The sequence below is a fragment of the Mixophyes fleayi genome, chromosome 4, assembly GCF_038048845.1.
Source record: "Mixophyes fleayi isolate aMixFle1 chromosome 4, aMixFle1.hap1, whole genome shotgun sequence".
Taxonomy (NCBI): domain Eukaryota; kingdom Metazoa; phylum Chordata; class Amphibia; order Anura; family Limnodynastidae; genus Mixophyes; species Mixophyes fleayi.
Genome location: NC_134405.1, coordinates 159,554,588 through 159,581,575, shown reverse-complemented (window position 1 = coordinate 159,581,575; position 26,988 = coordinate 159,554,588). Strand labels below are relative to the sequence as shown.

The 26,988-nt window shown below is 37.3% G+C and overlaps 1 protein-coding gene across 2 annotated transcripts in view; it reads right to left on the bottom strand.

Moving 5' to 3' along the window:
* Positions 1 to 26,988, bottom strand: part of PCLO (piccolo presynaptic cytomatrix protein) — a 239,553-nt gene that overhangs the window by 18,747 nt on the left and 193,818 nt on the right. For both annotated transcript variants that reach the window (XM_075208696.1, XM_075208697.1), the window contains 10 exons: positions 26,606 to 26,673; positions 25,975 to 26,186; positions 24,134 to 24,184; positions 23,389 to 23,519; positions 21,365 to 21,391; positions 17,814 to 17,907; positions 15,445 to 15,516; positions 14,142 to 14,322; positions 13,367 to 13,561; positions 10,982 to 11,053 (listed from right to left, as the gene is read on the bottom strand). In XM_075208696.1, coding sequence (XP_075064797.1) covers positions 10,982 to 11,053; positions 13,367 to 13,561; positions 14,142 to 14,322; positions 15,445 to 15,516; positions 17,814 to 17,907; positions 21,365 to 21,391; positions 23,389 to 23,519; positions 24,134 to 24,184; positions 25,975 to 26,186; positions 26,606 to 26,673 — 1,103 coding nt within the window. The remainder of the gene's footprint in view (positions 1 to 10,981; positions 11,054 to 13,366; positions 13,562 to 14,141; positions 14,323 to 15,444; positions 15,517 to 17,813; positions 17,908 to 21,364; positions 21,392 to 23,388; positions 23,520 to 24,133; positions 24,185 to 25,974; positions 26,187 to 26,605; positions 26,674 to 26,988) is intronic.

Genomic DNA, 26,988 nt, shown 5'->3' with positions numbered 1-26,988 from the left:
GTCATCCTCTCTTAACTAAAAGAATTTCATCGAACTCTGAGATGGGTGGTGGACAACCCTGGCTGAACTGACATGGAATGACCCAGTCATGACGTAATCATTTATATCAAGTACAGTTATAAAACTTGAAAGCCTATCAACACCAACAAATTAAATGTAACCATTTACAATAAATTACTATCCATTTCTAGCTAGTTTCTAAAATCACTTTCTCTCCTCTCTCATTAGCCTTCAAACAATTCCATGTCAAACACAACTGGTTCCATAGAGAAACATGGACTTCATATAAGTTTTACTTCACTTGTTCCTGATCATCCCCTCCTACTGCTTAGCACAAGATCAGCTCCGAGCCTTATTTACACCACACTGCCACCCCCTGCCTCAAACAACGTTTGTGACTCTCATGCTTCTACTCTAGTCATCAATCTTGCATTTCTGCCACAGTTAAAATGCTCCCACTCCACTTACATCACCAAGTAGTTACTCACTTCATTTGAGTCAGATACCTACAGATATTGATAATACAACTATATCCCTCTGTAACATCTATAAAGCAGAGGCTGTGTTAGCACCACTTATAAATAATGTAGTATGGAGAACAGAAACAAGGTATGAGTGAAACTGCTCACATCCTTTTGACAGTTCAAGTTGCAGGGCCTCACTATTTACAACAATAATTTGAACCCTTTGATGTCACAGGGGATGATGCCCTGTTGAAGGCAGCTTTAGGGATCCCCAAAAAAAGAGCAAATTTGGGGCCTCTTTTGAGCATGCAAGGACTGGCGCACTGCGTGGTGTAGACTCATAAGAAGAACCAGCTCTGCTCTTAAGAACAGAGCAGGGGCCTCCGGATGACAGGGAGCCTCAGACGGGGGAAGGGCATTCGGTAATACAGGCCCCCTCCCTCACTTCAGGGTCTCTAGCGTCTGCACCTCCTGCAATGGCAGTAGTGATATGATGATTTGGCAGCAGCACACTAATAATTCTCTGTGAGATGGCTGGTTCCACCTTGTTTTCAATAATTATGATAGATAGACAACACAAAGTGCTGCTGGTGGGAACTAATGTGGGCAAGGACTGATAATATATATATATATATATATATATATATATATAAATACTATATAAAAAGAACACATTTGGTATTCTACAAAGGAAAATATATTAGATATATACACACTGTAAGAAAAGTGTACATGTTTGTTTTCATTCAGGTGAAAATCCAGCCAAAAATGCAAATCTGCACCTGAACAAACCATGGTGCAATGCAAGGGGCGCCAAATATTATTTTTTTGTGCATGTAGGGAATATACCATACTTGCCAACTTTTGAAGTGTGGTGCATTTTGCCAAGGGGGAGCGCAACCAAAATGAAGTGATTCACTGCAAATCACATCACTGAGGCCCTTGTCCCACCCACTTCACTAGGAAGTGTATGTGATCTGGGAGAAAGGCCTGCTCTCCCAGGGGTCCAGGAGAGCTGCTCGAAATTTGGAAATCTTTTGCATATTTCAGGATAGTACGCAAGTATGGAAAATACTGGGCAGCTTTATTTGAACACTGTGCTTTTAAATTTGCTTCTCACGCCTGCAGTGCAATAAGGTTTTGGAGCAAGCAAACTGAGGCCATTGTTTTTAATGTCACAAACTAACAGTTCTCCAAATAATCAGCTATTGTACAAATCGTGGGTAGTATTGTGGTGTTGGGATTTCCAATAACATAAAACGGACCTTTACAGATTGTTAGAAAGCACTATACACTAACAATACCATTAAAACAGCATTTGCAGTTGCATTAGTAACTTTACAAATAAGAACTAAACACAATCATGGTTGCTGCATTGTTCTGCCTTTTTTGAATGTCAGAACAGCATATTCATTTAATCACTCAAAACTAGAGATGGGCGGGTCCGGTTCTCCGAGAACCGAACCCACCCGAACTTTGGGTATCCGAGTACCGAGCTGAGCAGCTCGGTACTCTCCCGCCCATTCCGAATCCAAATCGAGGCCGAACGTCATTGTGACGTCGTCGGATCTCGGGACTCGGTTCTCGCGATACTTCAACTTTATAAATACACGCCTCCACAGCAATCCATCGCCATTTGACAGAGGGAGAGAGCAGGGTGTAGTCATAGGCTAATTAGAGCAGGGACAGAGAATACCATATTGTTCTTGCAATTGCTCTAACCAAAATCGCTAGTGCAGAGAGGAGGATAGAGGTTTATTATTTTTTCTTCATATTTGGCACTCCCCAGCGCTTTTGGGGTGTCCCCCATAATTGTGCATTAATATTTCTGGCTGTCAAAAGTCATATCTGTCAGCAGTATCTACTAAATAATTTGTAGCACACCTCAGTGTTTTTGGGGTGTCCTCCCTAATTGTGCATTAATATTTCTGGCTGTCAAAAGTCATATCTGTCAGCAGTATCTACTCAATAATTTTTAGCACTCCTCAGTGTTTTTGGGGTGTCCTCCCTAATTGTGCATTAATATTTCTGGCTGTCAAAAGTCATATCTGTCAGCAGTATCTACTCAATAATTTGTAGCACTCCTCAGTGTTTTTGGGGTGTCCTCCCTAATTGTGCATTAATATTTCTGGCTGTCAAAAGTCATATCTGTCAGCAGTATCTACTCAATAATTTTTAGCACTCCTCAGTGTTTTTGGGGTGTCCTCCCTAATTGTGCATTAATATTTCTGGCTGTCAAAAGTCATATCTGTCAGCAGTATCTACTCAATAATTTGTAGCACTCCTCAGTGTTTTTGGGGTGTCCTCCCTAATTGTGCATTAATATTTCTGGCTGTCAAAAGTCATATCTGTCAGCAGTATCTACTCAATAATTTTTAGCACTCCTCAGTGTTTTTGGGGTGTCCTCCCTAATTGTGCATTAATATTTCTGGCTGTCAAAAGTCATATCTGTCAGCAGTATCTACTCAATAATTTGTAGCACTCCTCAGTGTTTTTGGGGTGTCCTCCCTAATTGTGCATTAATATTTCTGGCTGTCAAAAGTCATATCTGTCAGCAGTATCTACTCAATAATTTTTAGCACTCCTCAGTGTTTTTGGGGTGTCCTCCCTAATTGTGCATTAATATTTCTGGCTGTCAAAAGTCATATCTGTCAGCAGTATCTACTCAATAATTTTTAGCACTCCTCAGTGTTTTTGGGGTGTCCTCCCTAATTGTGCATTAATATTTCTGGCTGTCAAAAGTCATATCTGTCAGCAGTATCTACTCAATAATTTGTAGCACTCCTCAGTGTTTTTGGGGTGTCCTCCCTAATTGTGCATTAATATTTCTGGCTGTCAAAAGTCATATCTGTCAGCAGTATCTACTCAATAATTTTTAGCACTCCTCAGTGTTTTTGGGGTGTCCTCCCTAATTGTGCATTAATATTTCTGGCTGTCAAAAGTCATATCTGTCAGCAGTATCTACTCAATAATTTGTAGCACTCCTCAGTGTTTTTGGGGTGTCCTCCCTAATTGTGCATTAATATTTCTGGCTGTCAAAAGTCATATCTGTCAGCAGTATCTACTCAATAATTTGTAGCACTCCTCAGTGTTTTTGGGGTGTCCTCCCTAATTGTGCATTAATATTTCTGGCTGTCAAAAGTCATATCTGTCAGCAGTATCTACTCAATAATTTGTAGCACTCCTCAGTGTTTTTGGGGTGTCCTCCCTAATTGTGCATTAATATTTCTGGCTGTCAAAAGTCATATCTGTCAGCAGTATCTACTCAATAATTTGTAGCACTCCTCAGTGTTTTTGGGGTGTCCTCCCTAATTGTGCATTAATATTTCTGGCTGTCAAAAGTCATATCTGTCAGCAGTATCTACTCAATAATTTTTAGCACTCCTCAGTGTTTTTGGGGTGTCCTCCCTAATTGTGCATTAATATTTCTGGCTGTCAAAAGTCATATCTGTCAGCAGTATCTACTCAATAATTTTTAGCACTCCTCAGTGTTTTTGGGGTGTCCTCCCTAATTGTGCATTAATATTTCTGGCTGTCAAAAGTCATATCTGTCAGCAGTATCTACTCAATAATTTGTAGCACTCCTCAGTGTTTTTGGGGTGTCCTGCCTAATTGTGCATTAATATTTCTGGCTGTCAAAAGTCATATCTGTCAGCAGTATCTACTCAATAATTTTTAGCACTCCTCAGTGTTTTTGGGGTGTCCTCCCTAATTGTGCATTAATATTTCTGGCTGTCAAAAGTCATATCTGTCAGCAGTATCTACTCAATAATTTTTAGCACTCCTCAGTGTTTTTGGGGTGTCCTCCCTAATTGTGCATTAATATTTCTGGCTGTCAAAAGTCATATCTGTCAGCAGTATCTACTCAATAATTTTTAGCACTCCTCAGTGTTTTTGGGGTGTCCTCCCTAATTGTGCATTAATATTTCTGGCTGTCAAAAGTCATATCTGTCAGCAGTATCTACTCAATAATTTGTAGCACTCCTCAGTGTTTTTGGGGTGTCCTCCCTAATTGTGCATTAATATTTCTGGCTGTCAAAAGTCATATCTGTCAGCAGTATCTACTCAATAATTTTTAGCACTCCTCAGTGTTTTTGGGGTGTCCTCCCTAATTGTGCATTAATATTTCTGGCTGTCAAAAGTCATATCTGTCAGCAGTATCTACTCAATAATTTTTAGCACTCCTCAGTGTTTTTGGGGTGTCCTCCCTAATTGTGCATTAATATTTCTGGCTGTCAAAAGTCATATCTGTCAGCAGTATCTACTCAATAATTTGTAGCACTCCTCAGTGTTTTTGGGGTGTCCTCCCTAATTGTGCATTAATATTTCTGGCTGTCAAAAGTCATATCTGTCAGCAGTATCTACTCAATAATTTTTAGCACTCCTCAGTGTTTTTGGGGTGTCCTCCCTAATTGTGCATTAATATTTCTGGCTGTCAAAAGTCATATCTGTCAGCAGTATCTACTCAATAATTTTTAGCACTCCTCAGTGTTTTTGGGGTGTCCTCCCTAATTGTGCATTAATATTTCTGGCTGTCAAAAGTCATATCTGTCAGCAGTATCTACTCAATAATTTTTAGCACTCCTCAGTGGTTTGCGCTCAGAATGGATTCAAAGCAGTCCACATATGATCTAAATGAGCAACCAGGTTCTGTCACCAGTCCTGATGTTAGTGTTCCCAGTACGTCATCTGGCCAAGGCGATGTCAAACAACAGAGTGTTTTCAAATTAGTGCAAAAAACAAAAACCAAAAAAAAATTTACTGTATTGAAGCGAAAAAGAAGTGTAACTGAGCAAAAGTTAAGTGACGATAAAAAAAAAATTGCAAGCATGCCATTCTACACACGCAGTGGCAAAGAGAGAATGAGGCCTTCACCTTTGGCTATTAGTGGCAGATCCCAAAAAGTTACCCAGGCTACAATTGGTGCACAACTACTGTTACGCGTCAAAGCTGAGCTGCAAGATACCAGTGAGGCATTACAGGAGAATATTTGCTCTGATTCACAAATGACAACAATCCCTGTGGAGAGTCCATCCAACAGTGGGATGTCTAATCGTGAGCATTCTGCTGATGTGTGCCTTAATAGCCCGAGTGTAGCCGGTGATACCCAAATTGAGGATGCCACTTTGGAATTAGAAGAGGATGAGGGGGAGATTTGTGTAGGCGACGAGGGCGCTAATGAGGATGTTGATGAGGATGAGGTTGTTTGTGTAAGTCCTGCACCAGTGGCAGCAGTTCTGGCACGTGACAAGAAAAAGGCCATTGTCATGCCTGGGCATAAAACAAAAAAATCCACTTCTTATGTGTGGAATTATTTCTACCCAAATCCAGACAACAATTGTATAGCCATTTGTAGTGTATGTGAAGCCACAGTCAGTCGAGGGAGGGACCTTAACCATCTTGGAACCTCGTCTATGTTACGCCATCTAACGAGAGTTCATGGCAAAGTGTTGGGAAAAGCTGAAAGTTCTTCCCAAAAGAATACAAGCACTCCCTCATCAGCTAAGACCCTCCGCTCACCGACATACCGACGGCTACAAAATACACCCACCACACCATCCTCATCAATATCCTCAGTAGCGCTCGGAGTTAGCCCGGCATCCCACTTAAGGCTGGATGACTCCGGCACTATTATTGATTCCTCTGAAGAAAGCGTTAGTCCTGCTGCTGCTGTTGCTGCTGCTGGGGGTGAATCGTCATCCCAGAGGCAGGTGAATAAAATGAGCAGTCCTACATTTCAGCAATTAACTGTGAAACAATCATTTGCGAGGGGAAGCAAATATGACAGCAGTCACCCAGTCGCCAAGCGAATCACAGACGCCATGGCTGCAATGTTAGTGTTAGATCTGCGTCCAATCTCCACAATAAACGCAGCTGGTTTTTCACAGTTAATTGAGGTTTTGTGTCCGCGTTACAGAATTCCATCGCGACACCATTTCTCCCGTAAAGCTATTCCACAACTATACCAAAAAGTGTGTAAAAATGTAGAGATTGCGCTGAAAAATGCCATTCTGCCCACTGTTCACTTAACCACAGATATGTGGACAAGTGGAAGTGGCCAAACCAAAGACTATATGACTGTGACAGCCCACTGGGTTGGTCATTCACCTTCACCAGCAGGAACAGCAGCAGCATGTACACCACTACGTAACATTTGTCACAGGCAGGCCACTCTTTGTATCACCGGCTTCACTAACAGGCATACGGCTGACAATTTGTTACGCAAACTGAGAGATGTGATTGATGCATGGCTTATACCACTCGGACTCTCCCCAGGGTATGTCATTTCAGATAACGCCAACAATATAGTGCGAGCATTACAGCTGGGTGATTTCCAACATATTCCCTGTTTTGCTCACACCATCAACTTGGTGGTGCAGAGCTTCCTACGAAATAACCGTGAGGTGCAGGAGATGCTTTCGGTGGCCCGTAAAATTTCAGGCCATTTCAGGCATTCAGCCACAGCATGTAGGAGATTACAGCAGCTCCAAGAGCAGTTTAACTTGCCCTGCCACCAACTTAAGCAAGAGGTGGTAACTCGGTGGAATTCCACCCTGTACATGCTTCAGAGGATGGAGGAACAGCGCAAAGCCATCCAAGCATATTGCACAAGTCATGACATTGGGAAAGGAGGGGGGATGTATTTCACTCTTGCACAGTGGGGAATCCTTTCAGTGCTGTGCAAGGTGCTGAAACCATTTGAAGTTGTGACATGTGAGGTCAGTGCAGACTCTGCTAGTTTGAGCCAAGTCATTCCTTTAATTAGACTATTGGAAAAGCAGCTTGAGAAAATGAAGGAGGAGCTGAAAGCAAGCAATTCAGCAAAGTATGTTGGCCTTGTCGATCAAGTACTTAATTCGCTTCACAATGATCCTCGAGTTATTAAGATCTTGAACTCGGATCAGTACGTTTTGGCCACTGTGCTTGATCCAAGGTTTAAAACCTACATTGAGTCTTTACTTGTAAATGAGCGAGATGTGAACTTTTGCAAGGAGCTATTGCTCAGCAAGTTGGCCGCTGAACTGGGCCTCGGCTTGACGACGTGTCCTCCTTCACTTTCTCAAGCTGTTGCTCGTAAAAAATTAAATTTCCAAAAAAGAAGCAGGGAAGACACAGGGGGCAGACGAGAACAATTTAACATCTGGGCTGGTTTGAAGGATTTTTCAAAAAAAAGTGTCACTTTGCCCATAAGCCCATCCAATATGAGTATAAACATGCAAAGGATGGTGGAGGATTACTTTCAAGAGGTAGTTGATATGGAAATGTCAGACAGTCCCTTTCCTTACTGGGAAGAAAAGCAAGCCATTTGGAAACCCATGTACAAACTTGCTTTGCAATACCTAAGCTGCCCACCCTCCAGTGTGTACTCTGAACGAGTGTTCAGCACAGCAGGGAACTTAGTCAGTGATCGCCGTAGAAGGTTACTTCCCAAAAATGTGGAGAAAATGATGTTTATAAAAATGAACTACATCTTCCACGAGGAAGGCCTTCACCATCCAAGACATCCAAGCACTGACTGTTCTCTAATGGCGGATTCAAGCGGCGATGAATTGATAGTCTGTGATGATGACGTACACACTGATGAGGGTGAGGATGAAGCTGAAGATGATGCCGATAACATCTTTTTAAAACTTTCTATGTAAGTGTAGGGTGCAATCTACCCCCAAAGAGGAAAGGGACTTGTGGCATTTCCATATCACATACCATCTTGAAAGGCTGCTGTTAGGGCAATTTATCCTTAAGGGTAGGGTGTCATAGACAGAGTGACCCTAAACTGGCTTTGTCCATTTTTCATAATATTGTACAGTCTATAATGGCTGAATTTTTTAGTATTTTATACAAGTGGAGGGGGGCCTAGAGAGACAGAAACCAAACTGGCTTTCTCCATGTCAATTAATATTGTACAGTCTATAATGGCTGAATTTTTTGCTATTTTATACAAGTGGAGGGGGGCCTTGAGAGACAGAAAGCAAACTGGCTTTTTCCATTTCTTTACATATTTAACTATAAGTGTAGGGTGTAATATACATTCAAAGACGATGGCTGCATTGCCAATATGCATAGATGGAGAGGAAGACAATCTGTTTTGTGTGTAGAATAGGCCTACCAACGAAGAATTAAACTGTTTTTTTGGATGATTTATTACCTCAACAATTAGATTACTTGTCTCTAAAACAGTTGGAGCACTAAATTGGGTTAATTTAGGCCCAAAAACATGGATTTTCCCAAAAAATAGCAAAACAAAACCAAAACCAAAACCAAAACACGCAATGGCGGTTTTGCAAAACCAAAACCAAAACCAAAACACGACGGTAATCCAGATCCAAAACCGAATCCAAAACCAAAACACGGGGGTCAGTGACCATCTCTACTCAAAACTTGCTTATCTCATACTGACATATTTCTGTAAACGATTAATAGACATCCTTATTCACTGACTGTAATAAATAAATAAAGCTTCCTGCTAGCAGCAATGTATGCTGTAGTAGATTTTTATGTTATTTATCATCACACTTTTTAAAAAATAAAGACCCAGACCATAACATTCCCATAATGACCTAAACTCTCAGTATAGACAGCACTGAAAAACCTAGTTTGAGTGGTCATCACAGCATCTCCCTGTCAGGTAAGGTCTAAACTGCTAAACTAAATGAATCAATATACAACTTTTTTTAATCAGGTATTTGTGTGTGAATAGATATTCTTTAAATGGAGGCATTTAAAAATAAGTGTTTGGAAGTGTTATTAATATAATGATATATATGATATATGATATATAGCCTATTGGAGTACTTGTATATGTAGCATCATCATCATTTATTTATATAGCACCACTAATTCTTCCACAGTGCTGTACAAAGGTAGGAGTGCTAACCACTAAGCCACCGTGCTGCCCATATATGTATATTTGTAAATAACTGAGACTCCCCATGGTACTGGTGTATATCATAATTGTGTTAGGCAATTAAACTAATATAACTTAAATAGGATATCCATCTAATACCGCTTTCATACTGCCACCCCGGCAATATCCCATGTTTTTCAAGCCGGATTTTTGCCGGGGCTCGGAGCGTCCCAGCTCAGAAACACCATTCATACTGCACCTCGGACCCGGGAATTTCCCGGGTTGACCCCATTCATACTGCACAAGTCTGTGCCCTGGCAATTTGTGGGAGTCATCACCAGAGCAGTTTTCATTGGCTGAAAAATGGTGATGTCATCCACCATTTCTCCTAAACTCCTTCTCGAATCTTCCACGGGCTCCCACCGATGACATAATCCTCCAGAGACAGGCAGACAGCCAATCAGCTTGTTTTCTGTGGAACCCGGGTTGAAAAACCCGGGTTGCACCATTCATAGTGCAGGCAACCCGGGTGCGACCCGGGAATCACCCCTCGATAAATCCCAGGTTGAAGACCCAGGTTTGTAGACCCAGGATTTTTGACTTGTACCATTCATACTGCACCAAGACCCGGGTCGTTTGAGCTCGCCCCGGCAAAAACCCGAGATTTTGGTGCAGTATGAATGGGGTATTAGGAATCTTTTCTCCCTACGCTCTGCTTTCTGTGTAGCAATAAGTTGAGATCTCCCATTACCAAAATTGAATAGCGTATTTCTCATCAGTTTCATTATCACTAGATATTGCTGCCACGTGTGTGACAGTCAAATAAACACCCCACTGAATGGGTTTATCTTGCTCTTACAGGGTCACTCAGCGGCAATGGCCGTAGAATTAAATACTGTGGTAACAATGGTGCCAACACCACAAACCATTAAAGCACCTAATGACATACATAAATGACATAGATGTCATTTATACATTTAAGACTGAAACAGACACATTCATAAGACAATTGAGAAGTTTATCCATCTCCAAATTCAAATACAAAATCACAAGAAAAGAGAGACATGTAGATTTCATGGCAAATGAGGAATTGTTTTTACAAAATGTGGATATACTGGAAAACAGATTCCGTTATAATATTTTATCACCAATTTTATTTTCATTACAGTGTGATTTTCATTATTCAAACTACATACATATAAAACTGTACCATCCACTTTCAGAGTGATCTTTATAGTAGCTTTCCATCCAGGCTGAGATTGTAGAAGTTATGTAAATTAGTGATTATTTACTAATAAGGTACCCAAGAGTGACCAATCAGCAATTAACTTTCACTGATCTAGTGACAAAGTAAATACCCAATTAGTTTATTTGGGTTTTTCCATCTGGTTAGTAAATAACCCTACGTATATATTATCCATTTATCATTTTCACATATATGATTGGAGGCCTCATACATAGACTTTCTTACAGCACAATCAATTTTGCATAATATAGTTTATGTTAATATTTGGCTAAAAATATCTTTTCACCACACAAAAATGTGAGTGTGGAATAAATGATTCCATTGAAGTATAGCAGTTATTTTTGTGCAATCATAAATGTTGCCAACATTTAAAAAAACAATAAACAATTACTGAACATAAGTACAAGTAGCAGTATTTGTCCTCACCTTCAGCCTTGACGGATCCATCGGACATCACCTTCTTGAGTGCAAGCTGGCTTTGGTCTTTGCTGTCATTTGCTGGTGAAGGCAGATTGTCAGACTGAGTTCTTTGAATTGGGAGTACTCCTGCTATGCTGTGTCTATGCTGTTTCCTTGCATAATTAGACTGACCGCTTTTATGTACTGCTGTGGCAGTGTGGGTGAAATGGAAACCCATACTATGCATCCTCAGATGGAACCAGCTTAAATGTTATTCATGCAAACAGAAGTGTTGTTTTCTGTATTCAGATAGGTAGTGTTTTTAACACCAAAGAGACACCACATGCACAGCATTAGGGGGCTTTAAAACTGGCTGTTTCTTTTTATTGGTTTAAAAATGTTTTCCCACCACGGTTTTAATCCTGTGAGAACACATGCAGGAACACAGTTCTGCGACAAACACAATTATCTCTCTTAGTTTTCACTGTCTTAAGTGACAAACTCTAGGGCGTTGATTGCGAAAACAAATAATATGTGCATTCAATACAGTTTACAGTAACATAGTTCAGGAAAGTGATTTTCTGTTTTTCCAAATTATACATAACTATAAACATCTAGGTAGCATAGGGTTTAAAACAGTTGTTATTATTTACACTGAAAGTGCCAAGTAAAAGATTTAACATTTTGAAGCATAGTTTCATTGTATGGTGGATATTTAGTTTTTTTTCTACATAGCTGAATTAAATAGACAGGAGCACATCTCTGCATTATATTGCAGTGTGACGCTAAATATAGTACCAATTTAGTTTTGGCTAAAAAATGTAAACTGAATTTTTCTAGAAACCGTTTTTTTGTCTATATTTATTAGACTTCATTTACCTAAAAAATATTTTCTTATGGTTCTCATTACTTATTTTTGAACATAGCAATTTGTTGTTTTACAACTTGGAGAAACTATCTGTGAAATTATGAAAGTTGTCCTGTCCTGTAAATCATCATCAGTTATATATATAGCGCCAACAGATTCCGTAGCGCTTTACAATTGGGAATATTGTAAAGAAAGACCAACTTCAACATATTTCACAGACTGAAGAGAATTAGAGAGGAGTCTAAGTTCTGTTTTAGTGCCAGGATTGTGAATTAGCTACACCCACACTACGCACAGAAGATAGCTAAACCAGGTCAGTGGGGGATGTATTTCAATATAGGCTACAGTACTTAATGTTACCTATACCCCTCTTTAATTTCCAACTGATACAGTATACATATCAATTAGACATTTCCATTGACAGTGTTTAAATTAGATTTACATAGATTATAAATTTATTACTAAACTTAAAAAAATAATATTTAATTTATCATTTCTATTACTATATTTATCTGTACATGGCGATGACTGGTTAATTTACAACGCACATTATCACTTCCTTGACAAAATCTCCTAAAAACAGCTAAAAAGAGAAGCCATTATGATCAGCTAGCCTTGTGTACTTCTGGAGTGTAGTCCAGAGAGTCTGAACTGAAGTGTGCAATATAACACAAATCTAACATTTGTATTGTAAAGTGGGGTATGTGATCACAGATTTTATGGAACGTGTTTCTAAGCTACACACATACTGTATCAATATTTTTGCTAAGCACAAATTCTTCATGCAAATAGTTGTATGTGTGTCTGACTATAGAATTTTATTTTCAGTCTGTGCCAAATAATTCAAATTAAGTATTGCTAAGAAAAACACTTGAGACTCTGCATTAATTCTACAATTCAAAAAAAATAACAAAATTACACTTTAATATTTTAAGATATCAAGAATATGTGCATGGGCGTGCAGTGATATTAAGCAATCACTCAGAATGATATGAGAACATGTCTTTATGAGGGTGTCTTTATGATCAGCCTAGACTGCTGGAAACACATTTATTGGCCTAAAAATGTCAATGATTTTCACTGTAATGCTAAAGTACACAAGTTTTGCTTTTTTAAATTAATTGCTGATATACAAATGTTCAAATGCAGATGATAATGAATAATTGCACATGTAGAAAAAATAAACAGGATGAATTCTGATATTAGTATGATTAAAATAAATTTGAGAAGAGTTATGACACTGAGAACTGACCTACAGGAGTCAAACCAGTAATTAACATTATGGGGCATATCAGACATTATGTGAGATGAAAACACTTTGATGAAAGAATGAACCAATGAGGAAACAGCCAGTTTCATTAAGTTTCAGTAAACAAAAATTGGGTAACATATAATAGATGTGGACAAAATTTTCACAATAAAAGGACATTTAACAAGGTGAACAAGTAGTGACAACAAATAATGGTCAACAAGGGGAAACAGCAGGAAAAGGCAACAGATGAACATTAAGCTGCCATGCTGAGGAATTTATTTGCGTCTTTTACTTGGTTGAAGACGAAGCTGTTGGACAGCTGCTTCGGCAGCAGCGATGGCTGCTCCGGCATCTTCAAGATGAGTCTGAGTGACACTGCTTTTACTTTGGCTACGAGATGGTCCATGTGAACGAAGGTGTCCCTCAGAAGATGACTTTGAGCTACCAGGGCTGCTATGAGATTTTTCTATAGTGGGAACCTGCATATCTAATAGTAAAAGATAACAAAGATAACAAAAAAACATTGTTAGCTTTTTTTGTTATGTTTATTTAATGTTTTCTGATGTTAGCGATGGCAAACTAAACAACAAATATAGTCCTTTTGTATTATTTTTTTGCTAATATTTAGTTTTACTCTTGAGTTGGAAAAAGACAAGCATGTGTTTGAGGCACATACATATTTGTTCTCCAATAATATTTTTCCATATAAACCAGGTACTAAAATGAAGATAAGTTACGCTTCTACTACATCACAGAAAAGCATAAAATATGCAAGATGTATCTGCTCCTACTTCCCTTGCAACCTAAATTTAGAAATTGCAAAATTCTCCCCAGTCATTTTTTGGCAGGGATTCAACTAAGTCAAATAGGATCATTCTTGTCAAGACATTTATATTAAATTGCCTTTCATTAATTACAAAAATCCTCAAAAATGGCATGCTATGTGCATTTTATACACAAATACAGAAGAGAAACATAGCAATTAACGAAAGCAAACACAAATACATATAACAAAAACAAACCTTTTTAATGATTGTAAAAATATTTAATACAGTAGAATATGCTACCTTTAGATGGGTCTGGAAAGATTCCATGGCTTCTGCTTTTAATGACTGATGGCTTTGGTACTTGCTGACTGCTTTGACTGGAGTGAGGCTTTGCATGGTCAATACTTTCACTTTGTTCCTTCAAAGGGTACCATCGTGGCATGTTGTCAAGATAGGAGGCATTTGATAAATCTATCAATACCTGAAAGCAAAATTATTTTTATTATTATTATTCACAAATGGCCTTTAACTCTCAGAAGAATTTTATTGCACTATGCATGAATTTATGATCACTAAATATGCTTTACACCCAGTGGTGGAAGTGAGCTGCTCTCCTGCTGTCTTCATTGTAAAACTATCAATCTCCATTTACTTACATTTTCCACACCGCCACTTAAAAATTTTCATAGCGCCACTTAAATTTCCACTTTGACCACTGTTTACACCCATAAAAAATGTTTATCAGTGTAACTCAGGAAATTACATATAGAGTTAAATTATTGTATTGACAACCATGGAAGTTGAACAATGTCTACAAGTTTTAGTGGTCAGTAAGTTATAAAGCTCATGACTATGAAGACATTTAGCGCAGTAGATAATAGATAGAAAATATCTTTGTTTTTAACTTAGATGCTCTTCTCAATATGCTTTTCAGATATCTTCTATATGGGTTTTTGACTTTGGCAAAATATAATACATATTAGTTTCAGTGTTCTCCCCGGCACCTGTTTTCCTGTATGCTCCACCCGGCTCTTGGAGCTCTACAGAGTCCTATTATAATAGAATGTACCATTGTTTCTCCTACCAGAACAGGCACTATGTGAGCACTGCAGCCAGCAGTGTGTGTTAGACCAATGACCACCGCTGACCAGTCCTAGCAGATGTGAGCAATAACCTCCAACATTTTTCATCATTGTTCCAAAGTATTACAATTGCCCCCCAGCCGGCTGCTTCTTAATGCCACCTGGCTGGCAACATTTTCTGGAGAGAACACTGAGTTTATTTAACAAAATTGCACAAATGCGCTGTAAATTTTAGCAACAAGACGTTTAATTTATTTTCCCAAATTGCACTTGAAAATGAGTTTTCATATAATTAGTAATTATTGATTATCATGTGTGCGTACATAGCACATTTTATTTAATAGCCCTCACTGTGATATAAGCACATCATCAGTAAGTTACTATGGATATGCATATTTCTAAAGGTTAAAAGAGTATAAAATGATTGATTTTGTACTAAATTACTTTAATTGTATGTGCTAATGGAAAATAAAATGATGTCTGATGTTAAGTTTGTGTCTGGTGATGATTCAGTGTCTTACCTCTCCAAGAAAGTCATTTGAAGAGAATCTGTCATAGTCCCATACAGTGACTTCTAACGTTTTCTTCTTTATCTGCATTGGAATTCACAACACACAATTAGCACAATTTTCCACATTGTCACAAACACTCTATCAAATTCACAGCCAGACTAATTATGACACTGCAATAACCTTGATTATCGAAAGACTGAAAGTTGAAAGCTTATTTTTTACAATTGTATGAACACTTTATTTTGCTTGTCAAATGACTTTAAGGTGACATTGACTTAAAAAGATAACATTCTATTTAGAAAAACCGTCGTCATGGTCAACTGATAGGTGCATTAGTTTTGCATTTACTGTTTAGTTCATTTTAGCCATACAGCATGTAATTTTATAGTTTCATTATATGTCCTTCAAGTTACAAAACTATAATTCTCAATTACTTTTAGATAGCTGTTTGCATTTTCTCTACAACTGTTCAGTCAGCCATAACACTTAGCATGTTAAATATTGTTGGGAGATATGCCAAACACGAAAGTGTTGGCTCTTATCATATAATTAGCTAAAACCACCAAAATATAGCACATTAGGTTAAATAAAATATTTAAATTGTATGTTCAGCCTAAAGTCTGAAAATATCAATATTAATAAAAAGATTAAAAATTTAGGTGCTGAGACCTATATTATCTTTTTGTTTATAGCTAGACAAAAACCTGAAAAAAAGCGGTGAATAAATATGCATTCCTATTAGGAAACATGGGCCTCATTTAGAGTCGGACGTAATGTGCGTCTAAGACGTACATGCAAGAGCAGAAGTGGGAGTGTGCCGCAGCTTGGTAGGGTATTACGAGTGGCATGTAACCCCAGTTGCATCCCACTCGTAATACCCTACTAAGTTCCCGTAGCTAGCTAACTACTTGTGCCACCTAATTCCTCCCGCACTTTTTCAGTCTTTTTTGACATTGCTCCATCTGTGTCTTGATCCGTCTAGGGTTGTTTTTGTGGGTGGATGCCCATAGTATTTAAATTATTCATGGTCATGCCTACACAACTCCGTGTTCCACCCTTTCCCTCATACTGAGACGCAAGCTGTCGCAAGTGCACACTGCATCTAAAAAGCAGACGGAACTGATGCTTAGTGCAAATACGCGTCAGTGGAAATGTGCACAATGCACCTGAAATGGACTTTACGTCTGATTCTAAATGAGGCCCTATTTGTTTAATAGTTTTTCAATATCTCAAATACATTAATTATGCTCACCGTAGTAATTTTACATATATGTAAAAGTATTCCTAAATATACCAGACATGCAAACCTATTTTTGCTAAAATGTAACCTAGAAATCTTTTGTTCATTTTTGCATTGAAAAGTGATATCTTTCTCCTGACCAAGCTATGGGCATCGTTTTTTCATTTTGTGAGGCTGACATGTGTACCATGGTTTGGTCGGATGTAGGAAAGAATGTAAAAGCTAATAACTAAGTTGCTGGACTGATTATGACATATGCTATACATATATTACCATTCTCAACTAGAAGCTCACTTTATAGAATGAAATAGAAATTCTATCAAATAAAAATCAGATAAGTAGCTTGGAGTTGTTGTGTATGTGGGAGTTTGGACACTATTAAGACTCACCCTAGATGCCAAATAAATTCAGATTAATGTCAATTGTGGATGTTGAGAATTATAGAAATCCTTCAATACTTTGAGAATACCTCATTGAATACTTTCAGATGACCACTGTTTTCTTCACATGGTCACCATGGTTTTATAAGAACTAAAGAGAACATGCAGAATAAGGACTATCTAAGAGATAGAAAAGGGACTATAGAGCAGGGGCTAAGGCTGGCATGCTCTTATAGGAGGAACCTGCTTAAAAGAGTTGTCCACCTGTATTGAATCACTCCCAGGAGAAACGAGTGGAGATATCATGCTTCAGGAATCAATAGCATGTAGCTTATTAGCTGTGCAAATTCCAGCTGTCCACACCCAAGTTATCGCTCCCTCTCATTCAAATTGCTCCAGGGAGTAGTATAATGTAAGGATGAATATTTACCACAGGTGGACAACCTATTTTATATATAATATCTCAGAATAGTAATCAAGTCACTGCGCTAAATAATTAGACTCTACACAGAGTGTCTTCACGCTCGTTCCTGAGGCATTCGGTGCACAATTGAATATGTCCCTAAAGATGTCTAAATATGGTACTGCAGCTACTGAACTTGTTCTTCCCAACATCTCAGATATTTATAATCTTACCTTAGTAAAGATCAAACGACTTAAGATACTAAAGTTCAATTATACAGCAGTACTACATGAAATAAATAATGATAGAAACAAATCTTTCTATTCTATAAATACTATGGTCAAAATCTACAAACCTGCTCCATGGAGATATTCTTGTAAATTACCGTCTGATTCCATTCTGGGTTTAAGCTTTTTTGTACATATTTTGTTCTCCGTTTATATTCAGCACTAAAACAGATATCAGTAACATATGTAAAAAATGAAGATACAAAAAAACAGTCACAGTTTTGAGAGTAAGTTTATGAACCATATCAAATTATCTGGTGTATCCCTGAACTAATTTGTACTAACTTATACTATAGTTTTTTTTTACTTCTTTTCATGTCTTTATTAAATACACTAATTCAACAGTCTCTAAAGCTCAGGTAGACTTTACACAAGTGGTGCATGCACTTGGTATTTGCATATTTTTACCATTACTGTAAATCTTTACATTTTATAAATTGTGGCACCTCCTTAAGGATTGACATAAACCAAAACTGTTGATCAATTCCTCATATTTGCATGGAGGTATTATGGCTAATTTCTCTTAAACTTATAGATATTTGGATTGTGTTGCGTGAACTGCTTACAGTAGGTCATGCCACAATATAACAGTTCAATTAAGTATATTTACTAAACTGCAGGTTTGAAAAAGTGGAGATGTTGACTATAACAACCAATCAGATTATAGCTGTCATTTTGTAGAATGTACTAAATAAATGATAACTAGAATCTGATTGGTTGCTATAGGCAACATCTCTACTTTTTCAAACCCGCAGTTTAGTAACTATATCCCTAGGACTTCCCCAGTGGTTCAACGTGTTTTTTTGCTTCATCAATTCTGCTGGAGCTCATACTTGTGTGTTTAGAATCATTGTGAATGACCTACATTCTATAAAACCTCAGATATTCTGACATTTCATTTTACTAAGCACTATTTTTTATCTACTAAAGATTTCAGACACATGATTCTCCCGTGCACTTTGTAAGACTTCACTGCTCAAAATAAAAGTCAGTACTACCCAATTATTAGTCTCTGCTTTTGAAATGCCAAAGTATATGTAACAATGGATATTATTTTTAGCTATTTATTTAGTTGGAATATTTACTAAATATTATTTCTCTCATAAAAAATTAATCCATGTATTGGGTATCATGTTATAGGAATTGTGTTACAGATTTGTAAAGGACTGTGGCCACTGTTCATTAATCTGCAGTGACAACAATGATTTTCTATTGCGCTTATGGCAGTGATCTAAATTAAATTATATAATAATGAAATATCAGCAGAGCAGATGAATGAATAAACCATATATTAATATTGGGGAAAAATGCTTTATTTAAATTCAAAAGCATTTTTTACATTTGTTATTTGTTGCTATCTCAGTCCTAAAGGTGAACTAATAAGATGATTAAAATGACTAAATAATACAAATCAAATCAGTAAATTAAGTTTGATCAGACACAGGGAAATTACATTTGACTTAAGCTGTTAAATAGGAAATAACTTTTTTCATAACAAGCTGAGCATATAAAGGTTGTGTGATTATGTTTTCTGTATGACTTCATTTGATCTAACTCCCAAAGGTTTCTTTTTAAATCATTTATGGTATAATTGGGAAATTTAAATAGGATTCAGTTCAGGATATGGCCAAATCCATTTCTATGGATTTGCAATTCATTAAAAACTTACATAAAGTGAATTTGGCATCTCCCCAGAAAAAAAAGAGAGCAAATAACCACAAACATTATAATTTCCTAGTAGGAGGCAAAATTTTAAAAATAAAATAAATATGCAAAAATTGTTTCTGGCATCACAGATAATAGTTCACTTGTTTACTAAATGATTTCAACATTTCAGATATTATACATGAAGGGGTCTAAATTAAAATAAATAATACTCACAAATTTTAGCCCAATATTTCTGAAGAGATATATTTTCATAAAATAATTTTACATCTTTTTTTTTGGGGGGGGGGGGAGTTGTTTATGCAGATGTGTTAATAAACACAAATACAGCTAAATAGCCATTTATATCCTCACAACAACCAGTTTCTCCCTCTTCAAAGTAAAAAGATTCATGATTAAACTGCAGAAAACAAAACTATATTTGCATGCTTAAAAGCAATTTTATTACAATTCATAGAAAACCATATTTTCATATTTTTGCTTCTTTCTTCATGGAAATTATTAGCAGTATATATATAGTAATTGTGGGTCTATTGTTGGATTGATATAATCAGGAAAGAACATGGATCTAATTTGAATTACAGGGATTAGTGATTGCTGGAGTAACTTGTGCAGTTGTTTTTCCTTGTTGCAAGTTGGCCACCTTTATCTATATACAAATGATATGGTGTTCAAATAACTGACATTTAGTAATTGATCATTTGTATACTTAATTGAATTAATGAATACCATGCTAGTCTGTAGAAAACATATAACAGTAGATACTTTTGGGTGGCCAAAAAATGTAATTATAATGATACATTTAATGGCTAAACAAGCAAGTTTACAAATGCAAAAATAATAAACTAATTACCTGACAAAGGGGTAATAGTGCCCCAGAAGCATATATTAGCTATTTGTTTTCTGGTTAGCTAGTAAAGGCATCACATTTATAATACTTTTATTGGCTACATAAAGGCTATTTTCTAATACACATATGACTAATATGTCTTGATCATATGCTTATCTATCAATAAGCTGCCAGCACCTACTGAATTTTCAGTTCACATAAATTTATGCCCAATATTGAACTACACATGCTCAGGAATGACAGCAAGGGATTGGCATGTGCAGAGAACTAATTACACATTATGAGCAGGTTCTGTTTAGTTGTCTATACTCAAACGGCTCAGAGACTCAAGTAGAGTTAGACACAAGTCCAACTCATGAGCACAAAAAGCACTTTTAGCCAAGGAACCCTTTGCAGATGTCCCTCTTGCACCTCTCTGCGCTTAGAGAGGTGGAACAGGGGAGGTTCTGGGCGAGCCTAGCAATGCAAAGGTGTGTTCACACTCTTTACATGCTAAGCTGAGTTGAAAGCAGCCGCAGGTAGGTCTCTAGGAAACATATCTTTTGCGGGGGCTTTCTCCTTGTGCAACAGATCTTGATGTATTAAAAACATTTTAACCAACCCTAGTGCTGTTTTGGGGGGAGAGGCATGTTAGTTTTTGTTTTTTTAACATTCATGTATTTATTAATTTATCTGCCTTACAGGGCCGCTGTGACTGATACCTCTTTATCTGCCATAAGGTAGATAAAGAGATGTGTTCATGTAATTTGTATAGTATTGGGAATATTGGAATCCTATGTAATTTATGGGATGCAATTTACACTTACAATGTAAGTGTAAATTGCATCCAACTCTACATCAGGCCCTCAGTGAGTAACACATTCTGCTGTTCCAGAGTTTTAAAGTAAAACTAAGATTATTGACGTTGGCCATGTTTATTACTCTATATTATGTAATGGTGCCATAAGATATATATTTAGTATTGGTAAAATCGTCTTATATATGTAGCCTATTAGGACTCAATTCTCATACAAATCCTGTTGCACTGGATTGATTCAAAACCAAAATGACTAAAGCAAGTTATTAATAATATTAATTTTAATAAAAATAAAATCAAAACTCTACCTGGCATTCTGGACAACCATGACTTGACTGCAAGGACCCAGTGACGAGACACAGTGCATTACACATAGATGAGAAAGCAGAGGAAGCAACCAAAGATAAAACAGAAGATACACATGAAAGACATAAAACATATATACAAAATTACGTTATTCTCTTCAGTGCTGGAATGGCCTGCAGATAGAGATGCACAAAATTTTAAAATATGCTCTGCAAAATATTTGCCTTGTTCTGCATTTGGCCATGAAATTTTGCACCATTTGCAAATGGAATCTGAACGTAAGTTTTCCCAGCATTCTCTACACCACACATTAGAATTAATTAACCATCATTGCTCCAGCTCTATTCATAGACTAAAGCTCTGTGAACTTTAAGATTTTATCAGTGGAAGTTCGCACCTCTGTGAAAAGGTCTGTTCTGCTGAAGAACTCTTATTTGTATGAAATTTTGCTCATCTCTACTTGCAACTTATTATTTAGGAATGTATCACAAGCACAACTACAGCAAAAGGATATTATCAAAGTTTGAGGCAACATAGACAAAAACAACAAACACGCATAGTTAGGGTTTCTGGCTTTCAGTGTTTATTTTTTGGGGAATTCCATGTTTATAATTCTAGTTTTTGCATGTTTTAATCAGTGTTTTTCAGTGTTAATGAAATAAAAATACCATAAAAAAATAAATAGTCTGTAGAATTTGCTGTTTATATAGTTTTTACTTTAAACAAGAAAGGCCGAAGAGGAGAAGGGACAAATCCCAAATGAAGGGAGCAGGGTCTCAGGAAGTGAGTGTCAAAGGACAGGGTCCCAGGAGACATGCTGACAGATAGCAGAGGAGTGAGTATAAGTGTACAGCGCCTCAGGGAACAAGGTGCCAGGGGATAGAGGAGAGAGTCACACAGGAAGATAGGACCAAGGGAGGAGAAAGATCCAGCGTGCCAGGGGAGATGGTAAAGTACTAATGAATCACAATCTACCATTGTAATTTTCCACTTTCTGAGTCTGTTTTCTACTTTATTTCCTTATCAGTCTCTCTGGTTCTCTCTATCTCCCTCTGAAGGCTCTCTCTAAGGGGTAGATTTAACAAATGTTCTAAAAAGGAAAAGTTGAAGTGGATGTGTTGCCTCTTGCAACTAATGAGATTCTAGCAAGCATTTATCTAGTACATTTTAAAAAAAATGATAGCTTGAATCTGATTGGTTGCTATGGGCAACACCTCCACTTTTAATTTTTAGGTTTGATGTATCTACCCCTCAGTTTTCCTTATTGAATCTGTTTCTTCTCATTTCCCACGCCCTTCACATACCGCTGCCCTCTAGTGGGAAGCAGTGTGGTAAAGTTCCTGAGTTCCTGCACTGATGTGATGCTCGGACAGGATCTTTCAAGTTTTACATTTTCAAATTTGGTCTCTTGGTTGTAGCTGACAATGGCAGGAAACCCTCAGGGGTTTTTTTTCAGAAATGTTTCTCTTAAAGCTGAAATCTCTACATATAGTATTGAAATTGACATTCAAACATATGGGGCAGATATGCAATTATTAAAAAAAAAAGTGAAGCTAGAAAAGAAATCTGGCATAGTAGGAAATAACACATATCTGTAAAACCTGTAATCTAACAAGTATATTGAGTAAAGTTTATGGTTACTGCAGATTTCAATACAGTTAATAAAATATCTTCAAATCAAACAAAAGCTTGAGAAATTAATGAATGGACAAAATATTAGGTAATTAAAATACAGGCAATAATTTGTCAAATCCATCTCAAAGCCCAATAAAAATATCAGTATATTCTGGGCTGTTCGGTTCTTTTCAAGTCATGTTGCTGAACCACTGTTTGAGGAATCTGGAATTATTCTTCATATGAGGTAAGAGAATACCAAGAAAATATAGAAGATAAAAACTCACATGGTTATTTTATTGTACCAATTGGACTAAAGAATATTATGCATTTTTTAGGTTTAACATCTAAAATTTGATCCTATAAAGGATAAAGCATTTATTTAGCAAAATAACAGTGCTATTCATCTTACCCTCTTCCGGGAAGAAGATATACTTTCACAAATGGGTCTGAGTAACCATTGTTATCTCTGGGAACAAGATTCCTTGCTTGAAGTATGTGGATTATAAGGTTACCAAGATGCTTATCATAATTAACTTGAAGCTACAAACACAGAAAACAACTGTCATACTGACTATCCACACACAAATACATTATTATTATTATTATTATTATTATTATTATTATTACAGAGCACATAAGTGAACAAGAGTTTCCCCGCCATCGCTGTGTACTTTAAGAAGCTTTATACACGCTAAGTGATCTTACACTGGGTGTGGAGTACTTCCGGCATGGACCAGCTCCAGCTATGCATGTAAGCTACAGTATGTGATTAGCAAATGTTGGAAAAAGAACACTGATAATTCATAATAGATGTATAGTCATTACCATATGTGCAATAAATGCGGCTGACTACTTGCAAAACATTTGGCCTTTGATTCCAGGGGGTATATTTACTAAACTACAGGTTCGAAAAAGTGGAGATGTTGCCTATAGCAACCAATCAGATTCTAGCTGTCCTTTCGTAGAATGTACTAAATAAATGATAATTAGAATCTGATTGGTTGCTATAGGCAACATCTCCACTTTTTTTAAAATCCGCAGGTTAGCAAATTTACCACCAAATAGCAAATTACACGCACAAATTATGTTTTGGAAGTGGTTTATTTTCACTCATAAAAATTATAAGCAAAGCACAAATATTTTATATACAGTACCTGAATTTCACCAGTAATTGGATGTGAATGTGTTTTGATAGCTTCAGTGGACTGTAGAAACAAAAATAAAAAGTTTTCAATTCTTTTAACCTCTGCAGCAATTCATATAAATTCCATTCTCACACAAGAACTGGGCTGCTCCACCGGTGAGGCGAGATGAGAACCTGGTTTCAGGTTGTACCACCATAAGTTCTCACCTTGTCACCTGGCCCCAAACATGCAATTGCCCACATTCACCAGAGCCATAAGCATAGCTTTGAGCAGTCACTGTAGTGCAGTGACTGAGAGCATAAGAGAAGTAGGGACAAGAAAGTGAGAGTAATCTTCCTCTATTGCTTGTAATCCAACCATAATACATAATAGATTGTTTTCAATGTTTTAAAAACAAATGAACCATTGTAACCATTGTAACAGATTCATCCCTCCTTCCAGGGAAGTAACAATATCTACCTTTTATAATGTATACGACAATAATACAACAATGTATCATTGGAATAAAGCAGACTGATTAGGCACACCACTGTTTGCCAATGCCTTCAGTTTTTTAAACAGCTATAATACTTGAAGTACTGTCTTTAAGTCCCATTCATCTGCACAGAAGGGGACATTATTTTTAAATTGGTGGTGTACAAGAAACAGGTTCTGTGACACAGAGCAATGTACTTCTGATTTTCCTAGTTAATAAAATGAAAATAACAGTCTGTTTGCTGTAGATAAGGGCACTTTTTCCTGATGCACTAGTTTTTACAAATGCCCCAAAATGTCTCAACTGCCTTCAAGGAGAAGCCCTTCCAGCAAAATGAATACAGCTCAAAAGGTAAGTAACGTAAATGTAGCAGTTGTGAGACAAACGGGTAGTATGATATTTACCAATAGTTTTAATATACTTCTCCATTAATTCTAATGTTGACAGGACCATTTTATGCACCCATTATGGCTGGAGATGATTCATCATCATCACCTACCCTGACCCTAATGTTTTTGGAGTGTGGGAGGAAACCAAAACACCCTAAGGAAGCACACACAAACCCGGGGAGAACATACAACCTCTACACAGATAAGCCCCTGATTGGGAACTGAACTCATGACTCCAGCTCTGTGAGACAGAAATGCTAACCACTGAGTCACCGTGCTTTCACCCAAGTGACTTTGTGACTGTGCTACATTTGCTCTCTGATACATGGTGCAATGGGCAATGATGTGCTGTATTTGTCTGTCTACACTAGATTACTAAAAGTTGAGATCTTGTTGGCCACTATTGGTTACAGGACATATTGATTACTCTTTGCACCATATTTTAAAAAAGCCCTATTATCTGTTACAGCATTTAACCACATTAGGACAATTACCTATTAATATAACCTCCCCCTTCTCATGTATCAAATAGAGGATTACACCTCAAGCTGGAAGCTGGATCATACCATAGAGTCTCTTTTTGCTGTAGCACCACTACAGTTCACAGTTTGTTACTGCAATCTGTCCAGTCCTCTTCAGTAGGGCTCTATGGAACGCTGAAGAGGACAGATTGATATGTGCAGATTTGAATTGCGGTGCAATATGCCATCTTAGCTTCAAGGAAGCGGGATTCATGTTACGAGGGCCCTGTATTTGCTATATAGGAAGGGGAGCATTAAGGTTATATAATATTTAAATCTTGTCAAAAGATTAAATCTTATTGTTAATCATAATAACATTAATGACGTATTTATTTTTCATTTTAGCACTACTTTACATTGTGTCAAAATTTGCTGGAAATATCAGGTGCCAAGATGCAAAGAGTAACAAATAAATACACCCAAAATATTAACATGCTGGTTGTCCATCCCCCAGTGACAAGTTACCTTGCTGCTGTGCTTCTTCTTGCTCACTGAGGGGGAGCCAGGCTGTCCGGGACTAGGGACTGCACTGGAGCCTGCTGACGTTGCTCCAGAATGAACGTATGAACCTTTCTCCATTGCAGAAGAAACAACAAAAGTTTTCTGCTGCTGAGAGACCTTCTGGAGTTCAGCTGCGAGCTGCTTAGGATCCACTCCTGGAGACCTTGTTTTCTCCACTGTATTGACACACAAAACAAATGATGATATAGGGAATACCATATAAGATAATTTTAGAATTGTGGGGGAGTTCTAACACACAGATCTCACAGTACAGGGTGCTTGTTATAGTTATAACTTGTATAGTACAGGTTGGTGTGTTCCTTCCAGTAGTTGCTTGCCCATATGATTGTTACCTTTCACTTAAAATATTTGTGCCAATATATTAAAGTCACGGGAACATGTTTACTCCCCTAGTATACATAAAACTCCTGATCTTTTCTTTACAATTCATTTAACGTGTTTTGCTAAAAAAAGAAATGTGTAGTTACAACAAGTTATACAAATATAGTTTGTTCTGTTGTTTTCTAAATGTATTTTAACAAACGAAACACACCTAAAAGAATTCCTTTATTAAATATTAATTCATTTGACTTACCAGCCTTCCCTGAGTCATGCAGCTCTAAGTTCTGGGGAGTTTCAGAATTTGAAAACATGTTGATATCCCTGCGAAAAAGGGGGAAAGAAACCCAAGAACTAAATGAACTTAAATTTATAGTAACAGTTCAGCTGCTCCGCTGCTTAATCATTTTTAAGTTGTATTTATAGCTCAAATGTAGAATAATGTTTTTGTTCAGCTAGTGTTCCTGCAGATGATCCACAGATCTGTCAGTGTCATTCCACATATAGATATAAGAAATGCATGGCAGGCAGTACAGTAGGTGTATATAGAGGAAGGCTTTGAGATGAAGGTCCAGCGCTAAAACGAGACATTAACCATCTGCCTGGATCCATATTAGAAATGTAAAAAACTGCTTAAAC